Source organism: Chelonoidis abingdonii, chromosome 1 (genome assembly GCF_003597395.2).
Source record: "Chelonoidis abingdonii isolate Lonesome George chromosome 1, CheloAbing_2.0, whole genome shotgun sequence".
In the NCBI taxonomy this organism is placed as follows: domain Eukaryota; kingdom Metazoa; phylum Chordata; order Testudines; family Testudinidae; genus Chelonoidis; species Chelonoidis abingdonii.
The window spans coordinates 346,545,733-346,560,403 of NC_133769.1; the positions used below are offsets into that span (position 1 = coordinate 346,545,733).

A 14,671-nucleotide genomic window follows, 5' to 3' on the forward strand; every position below is an offset into this window, starting at 1 on the left:
ATGGGGGCCGGGGGGCGTGAGGAGCAAAGATTCTGCTAGACATTCTCCCACTGAGCATGTGTGGGCCTCTGCTTTTGGTGGGGAAGCCCCACCAAGGCCCATCCCTCCTAGGAGTGATGGTTGGACTCTGGCAGCCTTAGCACTGGTGACAGGCAAACTCATCTGCTCCTCTTAAAGTGACAGCAACACTGGAACCATCTCTCTGAAGAGTTATACTACATCTACACTGCAGGCTTCTTTCAGCAGTGTGTAGCGTAAATACATACTCAGCCCCCCAGCACAGATATAAACAGCAGTGTTGATGGTGAGACATGGCTTAGGCGAGAATATATACCTTGGGAGGTTTTCTTCACAACTACAAGAGTTAGAAACGGGGTTGGGGTGTTTTATTTTGTTTTTTGGTAGAGCTTAGATTCTACAGATGTTGATGAAGAAGAGTCCTAATCACGCTGGATGAGTGACATTTTCAAGGTCTCTTACTATATATTGCCATGTAATTTTGATTTATATAGCACACCTGGTGAGCCTTACTCTTTACAAATACATAATAAGTCAAGGTTCCCTGCCCCAAGGAGTTTACAAAGTGAGGACATGGGAGTAGTACTCTGTATAGTGAATAAGGACTATTCCTGTGACTAAGGATTTAAAAGTTAAACTCCTAACTTATTATTAGAAGAACCAATAAAAGAATATTAGAATTTACAAAATACAGAGTAATTGGTGTAATAATGTTGTGCATCTGGTTTTAAAACTAGTTTGGGTAGCCATTTCTGTAATAATAATCGTTTCTATAATACTACAGGTTCTGATGCACTGTGAAATTCATTTACACAGGAGATTAGAATGTAATGCAAACAATAAATTGAGAAATAGCCAATAATCAACCTATAAACTGTATTGCTCTAACTTTAAAAGATAGATGACATTATACCTTTCATGCAGACTTTTAAACAATCTGCGATATCAGTCCCTGTATTCCGAAGGATGCAGCGAGAGAACCACCTAAAAATAAGTAGTAAGTTACTAGGCAACTACTACAATTGTGTTCTTCTGAGTTTTGCATTACTTTAACACCAAGTTTCCTTTACTGTGGGCTGCGGTTCTCATAAATCATACAGCCATCACCTGAAACTACCAATAAAGGGAGGACTCTTCAACCTAGGCATAGCTTAGGAGAACATGAAATCCAGATCCTGAGCAATGCAGTAGAACAGGTCAGACCTGCCTTATTCCCCAGGATTCATGAGCTACATTTTTCAAACTTGATGTCTAGTTAGCTCACACTGACTCTATTGGTAGATTAAGCGTTCAACAACTCTGAAAATTAGCTAGTTGGTGTCTAAAGTTGGCCACCCAAAACACTGAGGAATCTGAAGTTAGAGGCCACTTTTGAAAACTTGAGCTTCAACCTCTTATTTTTCTTTCTTCTCTGTAAAATGCCTACATCTCTCACTGGGGTGTTGTAAGATGAACAGACTATGGGTTTGGCTACACTGGAGAGCTGCAGCACTGGTGGTGGCTTTACAGCGCTGCAACTCACTCACCGTCCATACTTGCAATGAACACACAGCACTGTATCTCCCTGGCTACAGCGCTGGCTGTACTCCACCTCGACTTGGGGAATAACAACTATAGCGCTGCTAATGCAGCGTCGCTCCGCCAGTGTCGCCACCAAAAGTGCTGTTATTGGTCTCCAGAGGTATTCGGAGGTATCCCAGAATGGCTCTTCAGCCACTCTGCTCATCAGTTTGAAATCTACTGCCCTAGCCTCAGATGACCGAGCGTCAGACCTGCCCTTTAAATGCCCCGGGAATTTTAAAAATCCCCTTCCTGTTTGCTCAGCCAGGTGTACAGTGCAATCAGTGAATCTTTCCAGATGACCATGGCTCCACGTGGCAAACGAGAACCACCATGGAGCAGTGGTGAATTGCTGAACCTCATCAGTGTTTGGGAGGAGGAAGCTGTGCAGTCCCAGCTGCGCTCCAGCCATAGGAATTACAATACCTATGGGCAGATATCAAGGGCCACGCCGGAAAGAGGCCATGACTGGGACACGCTGCAGTGCAGGGTTAAAGTGAAGGAGCTGCAGAGTGCCTACTGCAAAGCCCACGAGGGAAACTGCTGCTCCGGCACTGCCCCCACGACCTGCCGTTTTTACAAAGAGCTGGATGTGATACTTGGGGGTGACCCCACCTCTACTCTGAGGATCACGATGGACATTTCAGAGCGGGGGGAGGAGGAGGAAAGCGAGAGTGAGGGTACTGGGGTAGAGGGAGACACTCCGGAGTCCCAGGAGGCATGCAGCTAGGAGCTCTTCTCAAGCCAGGAGGAAGGCAGCCAGTCGCAGCAGCCGGTACTTGGTGGAGGACAAACAGAGGAGCGGGTTCCCGGTAAGCAGCTTTTATTTTCAGGACTGAAATTTTTCGGGACAGAAGGGAGGGTTAGGGCTGCATGCATGCATGCCCAGATGCGGAACAGCGCATTAATGTGGTCTATCACATCGCAGTAATCGGCTTCGGTAATCTCGTCAAAAGTTTCAGCCAGAGCGTGGGCAACGCGCTTGCACAGGTTTCTTGGGAGAGCCACTGTGGTCCTTGTCCCAGTCAGGCTAACATGTCCACGCCACTGTGCCGCGAGGGGTAGGGGGACCACTGCAAGACAGAGGCAAGCTGCATAGGGGCCAGGGCAGAATCCGCATTGCAGTAGAAGACCCTCCCATGCTTCCCAGGTGACCCGCAGCAGCGAGATATCTTTCAGGAAAAACTCCTGTGGAAAATGTTGGGATAGTGTTCAGTGTAGGTGTCCCCTGCAGCTGTTCGCTTTCCCCAACACACAGAAACCCCAAGGACAGTACAGCCCTGAAACAATCAGTCCCTCTTACTCACCATTTCGGGGCTCCCATGGGTTATGTGCGCTCTCTCTGGGATGGGAAAATTATGCTATTGTGAAGACTGTTACCCTCCTTGACTGCAGGGGAATAACTGTCTGGTATAAACAATGCTGCCTCTGTTAAGTGTTGCATTTTTGCCTTTACAGATGCAACCTTGAGATCTTGGCTGCCCGTGTTATCAATAGCTGAGAGACTACAAAACCTCCAGAAGAAGCCGCGAAAAAGCAAAGACGACATGCTGCAAGCAGTTATGCGGCACTCTGTCAGAGAATCAAAAAGTGCAGGACTGGAGGGGGAGGGAAAGGGAAAGCAGGATCTGCCAGAGAAATGCAGCCGACAGGAAGAAAAGCACAAAGCAACTGATAAGCATCCTGGAGCGCCAAGCAGTCTCCATCCAGGCACTCGTAGCCATGCAGGCGGAGCACTACCGTGCCCCCCCACCCCCGCTGCCCTTGTCCCAAAGCTCTTTCCCATGTCAGTTCAAAACCCCGTTCCCCAGCATCCAGGTTCTTACCACCATCACCAGCTGCCTCCAAACACCTGTACAGTCACCAAGCAGCCCTGAGAACTACAACCCTTACCCTCTGCACTCAACCCCCCTCACCATGCAGTATAGCCATCCTGAAGTGCAGCAGTCAATGCACAGCACTCCAGACAGAACATATTCAAGCCTGTGACTGTATAGTTCCCCACCCCACCCCCCTACCCTTTTAGGTTCCCAAAAACTTGTGTGTCTGTCAATAAAGTTATTTTCTTTTCAATAAATGAATTCTGGGCTTTGAAAAGAGTCTTTATTATTGCAGAAAGTCAAAGATACCTTAGCCCAGGAAAGAAACAGGCACTGCAAATCAGCTTAGCAAACACAGATTCCTACTAACATTGTAACCAGTGCACTTCACTCCCGTGCAAGGCACCAAACATTACTGTTGGTTTTCAGCCTCAAATTGCTCCCTCAAGAAATCTCTAACCCTTGCAGCCCTGTGCTGGGCCCCTCTAGTAGCTCTGCTCTCTGGCTGTGCAAATTCAGCATCCAGGCATTGAACCTCGGAGGTCCTTGCCTGACTGAATCTTTCATCCTTCCCTTCCCAAATATTACGGAGGGTACAGCACACGGATATAACTGCGAGGATGCTGCTTTCCCCCAAGTCTAGCTTCCCATTCAGAGATCACCACAGTTGATCCTTTAAATGGCCAAAGCACACTCCTTAGTCATTCGGCACTGGTTCAGCCTATAAGTTTGAACCAGTCTTTGGGAAAACAAAGTCCCGGCCTGCCCATCTTCCTGACAGGCCAGTGTTCCGAAAGAGCGTTACATCTGCACCTTTCGGGCCGGCCTGTGTTAATGTCAATGAAACGCCCGAACGGTGATCCACAAGCGCCTGGGAACCATGGAAAAATACCCCTTCTGATTAATGTACCTCGGTTGCTAGGTGGGGTGGTGCAGAATAGTAATATGCATCTTATCTATCTCCCTCCACCAGTGAAACCCATTTGGCCAAAGCCATCCCACAATGTCTGCCGTTCCCCAGAGTCACGGTTCTTCTTAGCAGGATGCGATTAATGCCCTGCAAACTTGCATCAACACGATTCCAACAGTAGAACTTTCCCACTTCCAAACTTGGTTCCCTACGATCGGTAGCTGTTCTGGAGTTGCCAGCTTCAGATTGCAATTAAGGCCACCTGCTTCCCCAGTAAGGGCAGCTCTCATCTTGTGTCCTTACGCCCACAGGGTTGGCAAGTTCAGCATTACAGTCTGCATGAAAGTTGCTTTTCTCATCCGAAAATTTCTGCAGCATCTGTCTCATTTTCTCAGACTTCCAGGACAATGATGTGCTCCCACCACTCGAGTGGGCTTGTTTCCAAGCCCAAGACGTAGGTTACTTCACCTTTGTAACTGTTGTTCTTGAGATGTGTGTTGCTCATTATCCATTCCAGTCAGGTGTGTGTGCGCCGCGTGGCACATTTCGTCGGAGAACTTTACCTTAGCAACAGCTTGGCGGGTCGTCTGGGCGCCCCTGGAGTGGCGCCGCTATGGCGCCGATATATATACCCAGCCGACCCGCCACCCTTCAGTTCCTTCTTGCTGGCTACTCCGACAGTGGGGAAGGAGGGTGGGTTTGGAATGGATATGAGCAACACATCTCGAAGAACAACAGTTACAAAGGTGAGTAAACCGTCTTTTTCTTCTTCGAGTGATTGCTCATATCCATTTCCAGTTAGGTGATTCCCAAGCCTTACCTAGGCGGAGGGGTCGGAGTGAGATGTGGCCAGCAGCCATAGAACCGCTGCGCCAAAAGGCTGCATCATCTTCTAGATTGTTGACCAGCGCATGCGTGAGTGCGAGGGTGTGTGACCGATGACCAGGTCGCTGCACGGCATATCTCCTGGATAGGGCACGTGGCCAGGAAGCGGTCTGATGAAGCTTGAGCTCTGGTTGAATGCGCCGTGAGATGGCCTAAGGGACATGAGCTAGGTCATAGCATGTCGCGTATGCATGCTGTTTCCCAAAGGAAATCTCTGGAGGGACTGGTAGACCCTTCATCCGTTCCGCGACCGCCACAGAACAGCTGGGGAGACTTCGGAAGGGCTTCGTCCGCTCAATATAGAAAGCAGCGCTCTACGCACATCTAAGGAGTGTTAGCTGCTGCTCCCGTCGAGAAGAGTGGGGCTTCGGAAAGAAGACGGGAGGAGGAAGATGTCCTGGTTGGTATGGAAGGCAGACACTACCTTAGGGAGGAACGCCAGATGAGGTCGCAGTTGTACGTTGTCCTTATGGAAGACAGTGTACGGCGGGTCCACAGTGAGCGCTCTCAGCTCAGAGACCCGCCTGGCCGATGTAATGGCCACCAGGAAGACTGTCTTCCACTACACGTACAGGAGCGAGCAAGTCGCTAGCGGCTCAAAGGGTGGGTGCATTAGTCTGGTCAGGACCAAACTGAGATCCCAGGTAGGGGCAGGGCGACGTACAGGGGGATAGAGGCACTCTAGGCCCTTAATGAACCGAGAGACCAAGGGGTGGGAGAACACGGAGTGACCACCCTCGCCTGGATGGAAAGTGGATATAGCCGCTAAGTGCACCTTCAGAGAGGATGTCGCCAGGCCCTGCTGCTTAAGGTACCAGAGGTAGTCTAGGACTGTGGGAATCAAGGCCTCCAAGGGCGTAACGTCCTGTGCTGAGCACCAGCAAGAAGCGTTTCCACTTTGCCAAATACGTAGAGCGAGTGGAAGGCTTCCTGCTACTGAGGAGAATATGCTGTACCGGAGCGGAACAGCGTTAACTCCGCTGTGTTTAGCCATGCAGGAGCCACGCCGTGAGGTGGAGGGCTCGCAGGTCTGGGTGGCGAAGCCTGCCGTGGTCTTGCGTGATCAGGTCTGGAAGGAGAGGGAGGGGAACAGGAGTGGCCATGGAGAGATCTAGCAGGGTGGTGTTCCAGTGCTGTCTGGGCCACGCAGGCGCAATCAGGATCAGATGCGCTTTGTCCCTGCGAAGCTTCAACAGGACTTTGTGCACCAGAGGAAACGGAGGGAAGGCGTATAGCAGGTGATGCCTCCATGGCAGGAGGAATGCGTCCGTGATCGACCCCGGAGAGAGACCCTGAAAGGAGCAGAACTCCTGGCACTTCCTGTTCGAGTGGGAGGCTAACAGATCTATGAGGGGAAATCCCCACCTCCGGAAGATCGAATGGATGATGTCCGGCCTTATGGACCATTCGTGACAGCGGAAAAACCGGCTCAGTCAATCCGCTAGCGCATTCCGGACCCCCAGGAGAAAGGACGCTACCAGTCTATCGAGTGGGCTATACAGAATTCCCAGAGTCAAATGGCCTCTTGACACCAGGGAGACGAGCGGGTCCCCCCCGTTTGTTGATATAGTACATGGCTGTTGTGTTGTCCCTGAACACAGATACACAACGGCCGTAAAGATGTTGTTGGAACGCCTGGCACGCAAGGCGGACTGCTCTCAACTCCCGGACGTTTATGTGGAGCGTCAGCTCCTGGGATGACCAAAGGCCCTGGGTACGAAGGTGACCTAGATGGGCCCCCCAACCGAGGGATGACGCATCCGTCGTTATGGCAAGCGACGGCGGCTGTGGATGAAACGGCATCCCTGCGCAAACAAGGGATGGAGTTAGCCACCAATCGAGGGAGTTGAGGGGGCTCGGGGGAACTGTTACCAGGAAGTCTATACGGTCCCTGCCCGGGCAGAAGACCGAATGAAGCCACGTTTGAAAGGGTCGCATGCGGAGCCTGGCATACTTGGTCACATAAGTACATGCAGCCATATGTCCCAGCAGGCTGAGGCAGGTGCGAGCCGAGGTGATTGGGGAGGCCTGCAGACTCTGGATGATCGAGACGATCGTCTTGAAGTGGGGCTGAGGTAAGTAGGCCCTGGCTTGAGTGGAGTCGAGGGTTGCCCCTATGAAGTCCAGCCTTTGTGTAGGGACCAGGGTGGATTTCTCGGTGTTGAGGAGTAGGCCCAACCAGGAGAATAGGTCCGTGATTATGCCGACATGCTGTCGGACCTGAGTCTGAGAGGTCCCCTTGATGAGCCAGTCATCCAGATACAGGAACACACGTATCTGCTGCCAGCGGAGGTGGGTGGCGACGACGGCCATGCACTTCGTGAACACCCTTGGGGCCATGGAGAGGCCGAAGGGAAGGACTGTGAATTGGAAGTGCTGGTGGTTGACTATAAAGCGAAGGTACTTCCTGTGTGGTGGAAAGATGGCAATATGGAAGTACGCGTCCTTCATGTCGAGGGCAGCATACCAGTCTCCAGGATCCAAGGATGGGATAATAGTTTCCAGGGAGACCATGCGAAACTTCAACTTGAGCATCCATTTGTTGAGTCCTCGCAGATCTAGGATAGGTCTGAGGCTTCCCTTGGACTTGGGAATCAGAAAATAGGGGCAGTAAAAGCCCTTCCCCCTCTCGATCAATGGTACCTCCTCTATGGCTCCCGCAACGAGGAGAGACTGTACCTCTTGTAAGAGGACTTGCTCGTGAGAGGGGTCCCTGAAGAGGGACCGGGATGGGGGGCAGGAGGGCGGGGATGAAGCAAATTGGAGGTGGTATCCTTGCTTCACTGTGCGTAGAACCCAAAGGTTCGAAGTCAGTTGGGACCACGCCGGGAGGAAGTAGGAGAGACAGCTGGAAAAAGGAGGAGAAGAATCCTGTCCTGAGACTGGTATGCCGTCCCCAGGCGCACCTTCAAAAGTTGGACTTAGGCCCCAGTGGTGCCTTAGAGGGCCCATGGTTTTGGCCCCCTTGAGGACCGGATTGGTGTCTACGGTCACCCCGCCTGCGCCTCCTACTGAGGTCCTGTCTGTTCCGAGGCGGAAAGTACGGGCGGTGGGGTTGGGGTCTGAAGGGTCTACTTAGGGTCACGGGGGTATGCATGCCCAACGAGCGCATGATGACCCTATTATCCTTCAGGCTCTGCAACCTGGGATCAGTCTTTTCTGAGAACAAACCCTTGCCATCAAAGGGTAAGTCTTGGATGGTGTATTGAAGCTCACGAGGCAGGTTAGAGACCTGGAGCCAAGAGATACGCCTCATGGTGATGCCAGAGGCCAAAGTTCTGGCTGCCGAGTTGGCCGCGTCTAGGGAGGCCTGGAGAGAGGTCCTGGCCACTTTTTTGCCTTCCTCCAGGAACACGGTAAATTCCTGGCATGAGTCGGGGGTAGCACTTCAGTGAACCTACCCACCTCCGCCCAGGTGTTATAGTTATATCGGCTCAGTAGAGCCTGCTGGTTGGCCACTCGGAGCTGTAGAGCCCCCGCTGAGTACATTTCACAACCCAGGAGGTCCATCCGCCTAGCCTCTTTGGACTTTGGGGCAGGCGCCTGCTGGCCATGGCGCTCCCTTTCGTTGACCAACTGGACAACTAATGAGGAGGATGAATGTACAAGAACTCATACCCCCCAAGAGGGTACCATGTACTTTCTCTCCACTCCCTTTGCCGTCGGTGGAATGGAGGCTGGAGACTGCCAGAGGGTGTCGGCAGTGGCCTGGATAGTCTTGATAAATGGCAGCGCAACCCGGGTGGGGGCATCCGCGGTCAGGATGCTCACTACGGGGTCCTCGACTTCCGGGACCTCCTCCACTGGGAAGCTGATATTGAGAGCCACCCTGCGAAGGAGGTCCTGATAGGCCCTGAGGTCTATTGGTGGAGGCCCTGATGCTGAGGTCCCCGCCATCGCCTCATCCGGGAGGAGGAGGAAGATACCCCGGGAACGAGAGGGTCCTGGATGGTCTCTTGCTCCTGGGGAGGTCCCTGCTCCAGCTGGCCCGGGGAGTCCGGATGATGGGTCATGTGCTCTTCCGACTCAGTCGCGGGGGGGCGGGAAATGGTGGCCTCTGGTGCCCGATGCTCTGAGGCAGCACAGCTGGTCTGGGCTAGGGGAGCACCCTGGGCTTGATGGTATGCCCAGGGTGTCCAAAAGGACCACTGTTGAGGCCCTATGTCCTGAGGACGTGTGTCCTGAAAAACCCCCGTAGGCACCTCCGTATCACGGTCCCGGTCATAACAGCGGTCTGCATGGGAGGATACGGATGTCTGTTTGGACAGCCATGGAGGAGCAGAAAAGCCTGGAGCTGAAGTCCCGATGGATCTCGCACCCCGCGACCGTGGGGACCGGTGCCAGTACGCAGAGCGGTACCGAGAACGAGACCGGGACCGGGACCTGTGACCAGACCGGTGCCGGGAGGTCGACCGGGATCTCGAGTTTCTGCGGCGTGATCTGCTCCGGGAGGTGCGGTGCCTGGGTCAGTGCCGGGAACTGGAGCGGTACCGTGAGTAGTGGGATGGGGAGCGAGAGACTGACCGGTGCCGTGAGTTTGATCGGTGCCGTGGAGAGGAACGGTGCCGGGACTGGGAGTGGCGTCGAGAGTGGGAGCGACATCTCGACCTGGAGCGTCTGCGGGATTGTAACCTTGAGTGGTGCTGGTCCGCTACGCTGACAGACGGCGGTCTGGTCAGGGTCAGCTTGCCCATGGATTGTAGTACCCTCACCGGCAGTGCCGGGGGTAGGGGCAGTGCCGCATCGGTAATGGCGATCAAGTCTCTCGCCGCAGAAAATGTCTCCGGAGTAGACGGCAAAGTGAGATCTACCATGGCAGGTGCCGGGGAGCTGTCAGGCGCCGGACTCAACGGCCCTCACGGGGCTGGAGTCAACGGTGCCGGTTTAGGCGGTGCCGCGGCAGGTATTGGTGCCGGGCAGTCTGACCTAGGCGCAGTCTCTGGCTGCGACGCGGGTGTCGTCGGGGCCGTCAGAGCCTTCACCGTCTTCGATCTCGGGGAGAGGGAGCGGCAGGGAGTCGATTTCGGTGCCGGTGGCGGCCGGTGCTGGGAATCCTTAGGCATACCGGCGGTGCCCGGTGTCATAGGGGTGCCTTTGCTCCCCGACTGGCTTGTGCTCGGTGCCGAAGGTGAAGGTGTCAGGGCTGCTTCCATGAGGAGTTGCTTTAACCTGATGTCCCGCTCCTTCTTAGTTCTCGGCTTAAAAGCCTTGCAAATTGAGCACTTAGCAGATAAGTGTGATTCCCCGAGGCACTTCAAACAGGAGTCGTGGGGATCTCCTGTTGGCATCGGCCTGTGACAGGCTGAGCATTGCTTGAAACCCGGTGAGCCAGGCATGAGCTCCGGCACTGGGTGCACGGAAGGGGCTACCCCCAGAACCCTGCTAACAAATACTAATTAACAACTATAACTATGAACTATAACTAAATCTAACTAACTATATATAGGTAAGAACAATTAACTACAACTATTGAAATAACAACGAGAAGAAGAACTACGACTAACTAGGGAAGGTGGAGGTCAGCTAAGCCGCACTCCACTGTTCCAAAGACCGACACGGGCGGTAAGAAGGAACTGAAGGGTGGTCGGGTCGGCTGGGGTATATATCCGGTGCCATAGCGGCGCCACTCCAGGGGGCGCCCAACCAACCCGCCGAGTGTTGCTAGGGTAAATGCTTCTCCGACAAACGTGCCCGCGGCATGCACACACCTGACTGGAACGGATATGAGCAATCACTCGAAGAAGAAGCAGCGTTCCACGGTGCTGAGCATGTCTGTGAATGCCACAAGCAATTTTGTGTTGTACACATTACGCGACTCGCTATCATCGTCGGACTCCTCACTGTCACTTTGGATCTTAAGGAATAGCTCAACTGCCAAACGTGATGTGCTGGCGAGACTCATCAGCATACTCCTCAGCAGTTTGAGCTCCATTTCCCACAGAAATCGCGCTGCACAGAAACCTTCCCACAACCCACAGCGCCAGAATGGGAAGAGGTGCTCTGTGGGATAGCTGCCCAAAATGCACCACTCCCAACACCGCTGCAAATGTGGCCACACTGCAGCGCTGGTAGCTGTCAGTGTGGCCACACTGCAGCGCTTTCCCTACACAGCTGTATGAAGACACCTTTAACTCCCAGTGCTGCAAACCTGCAAGTGTGGCCAAACCCGATATTTGTGAGGCACTTTCAGATTCTCAGATGGAAGGTTCTATGTAAATGCTAATTATTATTATTATACGCAGAAGCGGGGGGTACACCAAAGAACTGGACTGAACATATATGAAGGGAACATTAACATCCATTCAGCACTGAGAAGCTGACTGACCATAACATGTCAGTTTATAATGAACCCCATCAGGGCTGCCAACAAGTCTTTCCAGGTCCAGGACTGTGAAGACACTATCATGCACTAACAACATACCCTTACTGGATTACTGTAAAAAAATAGCTTTGAAAAAATTAAGTTTGTGTTGGTTGCTGATTATACCCCCAAACACGTAAATCACCACAATATTTAACTTTATACAGACCTCTTAATGCAAAGAAATTTCTTTTTCTAACATTAAAGCTATATCAACAGTGAAATTAAATTGCCACCATTCTATCTTCTGAAGAGTCTACAGATCGAATATTGTATTAACAAACACTTGCCCTGACACTGTAGGAATTAAGGATTTGCAATGAATTCACTATCATTATACCAGGTCCAAACTCCAAAAAGTTCTGAACTCATAAATATAAAATAATATTTATTATTTATATAGCATCTTTTATCCTAAAGCACTCCATTAACTACTATTAAAGTCATATACAGGAGTCACTTAATCTTTGGGGGAAAAAAAAAAAAAAAGGCAGCTGTTTAATATTAAGACAAAGTGAAAAGAATACTATATCCAATTTAGTAGGCAGAATGTAATTACCTAATTCAGCAAAGACAAAAAGGGTTAACACCCATATTCTTGCAAAAAATGCCCCTCCCTTTCAATAATATACGTGTCTGAATTTTACATCCTTTCCAAAAAACAGCCACGGACTCTGTGGGTACTCCAGCCCTAGAGCACCCATGGAAAAAAAAATTAGTGGGTGCTTAGTACCCATGGCAGCAAGCACCCCCATCCCTCCCAGTGCCTCTCGCCCACAGCGATCAGCCGTTCCACAGTGTGCAAAAGATGCTGGGGTAGAGAAGGGGAGGAGTGGGGCTGGGACGCACTCGTGGCATGGGGTGGAACTGGGTGGGAAGAGGCAGGGTGGGGCCTTTGCGGAAGGGGTGGATTGGGGGCCGGACCTGGGACAAAGCGGAGGTGGGGCCTGTGGCTGAGCAGGGGTTGAGCACGCTGAGGGAAAGGAGGAAGGCAGCGCCAGTGAGCACATACAAAGTGGGAGCAGAATCCAACAGTCCCCTTGCTCACAACATTAAACACTGCCTTCTTTAATATTTATGAATAAACAATGAAGACCCACATGGTACTCTTGATCCACATATACAACTACAATCAGTATCAACTGGCAGTGATGCCTAGTGACCAAGGGCATGATATTATCTTTAACATGGAAGCCACCTCATATGGCTCATAACAGATGATCTTAAAGAGTATCATATATTCTGTAATAATTAGGAACTGTTTGAGTGATGGATGGAATAAGGGCACAAACTTACTGCTGTTGAAGTTGATGGTAAAACATCTATGGCTGATGAGCACAGGCTCATGTCTTAATGGCCATTTTTAAGACTTCTACAGTCTTTATGGATTTAAGAGTCATCTGAAGTAATTTCACATTTGTTTTAAACTCATTTTCTTTGGTGTACTTAAGGAATTGCAAAGAAACACAAAATTATTGACTTAAATTATATTTAAACTATACTGGCTTGAAATGGCTGTGGTGATTCACTAAGTCTGACTCAGTATGATGGCGGATATGAAGTATGTATATACGTACAGAAATGAATAAATGATAGACACCATTCTGATTATACACCATAATTCCCAAATCTTTTTCAGTCACTGCTTCCCAAGATATAGTCTCACATCTTATAAGTATGGCTTATGTTCTTTGTTGCTAGATATATGACCTTACATTTGGCTTTACTGTACTGACCTTACTGTATTAAAAGGCATAGACTGATTGTGCCCTGCTTACCACGTGATCCAGATTGCTATGTATTATTTACCATTCCTCCTATCTGACACCTGAAAACTTTCATCAATAATAATTTTATGTTTTCTTCCAGGTCTGTGATAGTGCTTTCTGTCCAAAGAATCTAAACAGAAAGTAAGCCCCCAGACACCCTTCTGATATAGGTAGGCATAATTATAGGACTCTTAGCAGTAGTATAAAAGGCTTACCTTGTAATTCTTGAATTAGTGCTAGCCACAAATCCAACTACTGAAATTCCTTTGTTAAGGGCATCTTTACTGACATCAATACCTATCACCATGAGTGATTTTAGCTGTGAAATAAATGTAATTTTACAATAATTTGGTGATGCAATGAATTAGCAATTATATATAGTACTTCAAATATACTGATTTTCAAAGCTTTACCAAATCACTTTTTGAAACAGTTAAAATACATATGGTATAGAGCCACACAACAAAGCAAAGCTAGAGAATTGTCAGATGAGACTACATTATTTTCAATAAAACCTTCAAATCTTCAAGTTTAATTTTGTTAAATAAAGACATTTTAAACTCTGTTTAGATAAAACATCCCCACCAATACTAACGAATCACTTCAGACCTGATTTGCTAATTCTGTAAGGTCCTGACCTTGTACCCAATGATATGCCAATGAGCATCAACATAACTAGAGCCTGTAAAATGTGATCCTTTCTTTCTCCCTTTCGCTCACTGGGGAAAAACTGTTAAAAGGATTTACAAATATTTTATGTATGCTGCTATGCGTATTTATTATTGAAGGCCAGGTCATAGTGTGCCTTCCACTTGGGGGGAAAAAAGGTGGTAAAAGGTGATTCTGAGAAGGAACAGACTGCTAAAAGACACTATCAACTTGGAATAATTGAATCAAATCTTTTGAATTAAATTAAAGTGTCAGAAATAACCACTATTTAGGACATCTGTAGATGGGACTCAGGCTCTCCGTAATAGGTGGGAGCAAATATTTCATACAGTACTACTGGTGAAATTTGACGATGTGTTATGAAAATAAGATTGTGTTACTTAATCTTTTTCTACCTATGCAAACTATGAAAGTGAAGAATGTTTCATTATAAAGAGGGATGAAAATCCCATCCTCGTCCCCACAAAATGTTTGTAGTCTGATGCCTCTCTCACCTAATTAAATTACAAGAGGATTAAAATACAAGGATTGCAGAAGTACTGCAGATACTTGGGTTAGTGTGCCTATTTTTGCTGTTATTTATAATTATAGCAGGACCTCATTACAAGGCTCAGACTCTCATACAACACAAGAAGTAGAGATACAGGGTGAAATTCACATATAGAGCACAACAGACATG

General features: G+C 49.7%; 1 protein-coding gene across 2 annotated transcripts in view; it reads right to left on the minus strand.

Moving 5' to 3' along the window:
* The window catches only part of PIWIL4 (piwi like RNA-mediated gene silencing 4), a 70,469-nt gene that overhangs the window by 13,109 nt on the left and 42,689 nt on the right, over positions 1-14,671 (minus strand). For both annotated transcript variants that reach the window (XM_032762859.2, XM_032762858.2), the window contains 2 exons: positions 13,539-13,642; positions 932-1,002 (listed from right to left, as the gene is read on the minus strand). In XM_032762859.2, the coding sequence (XP_032618750.1) occupies positions 932-1,002; positions 13,539-13,642 (175 nt within the window). The remainder of the gene's footprint in view (positions 1-931; positions 1,003-13,538; positions 13,643-14,671) is intronic.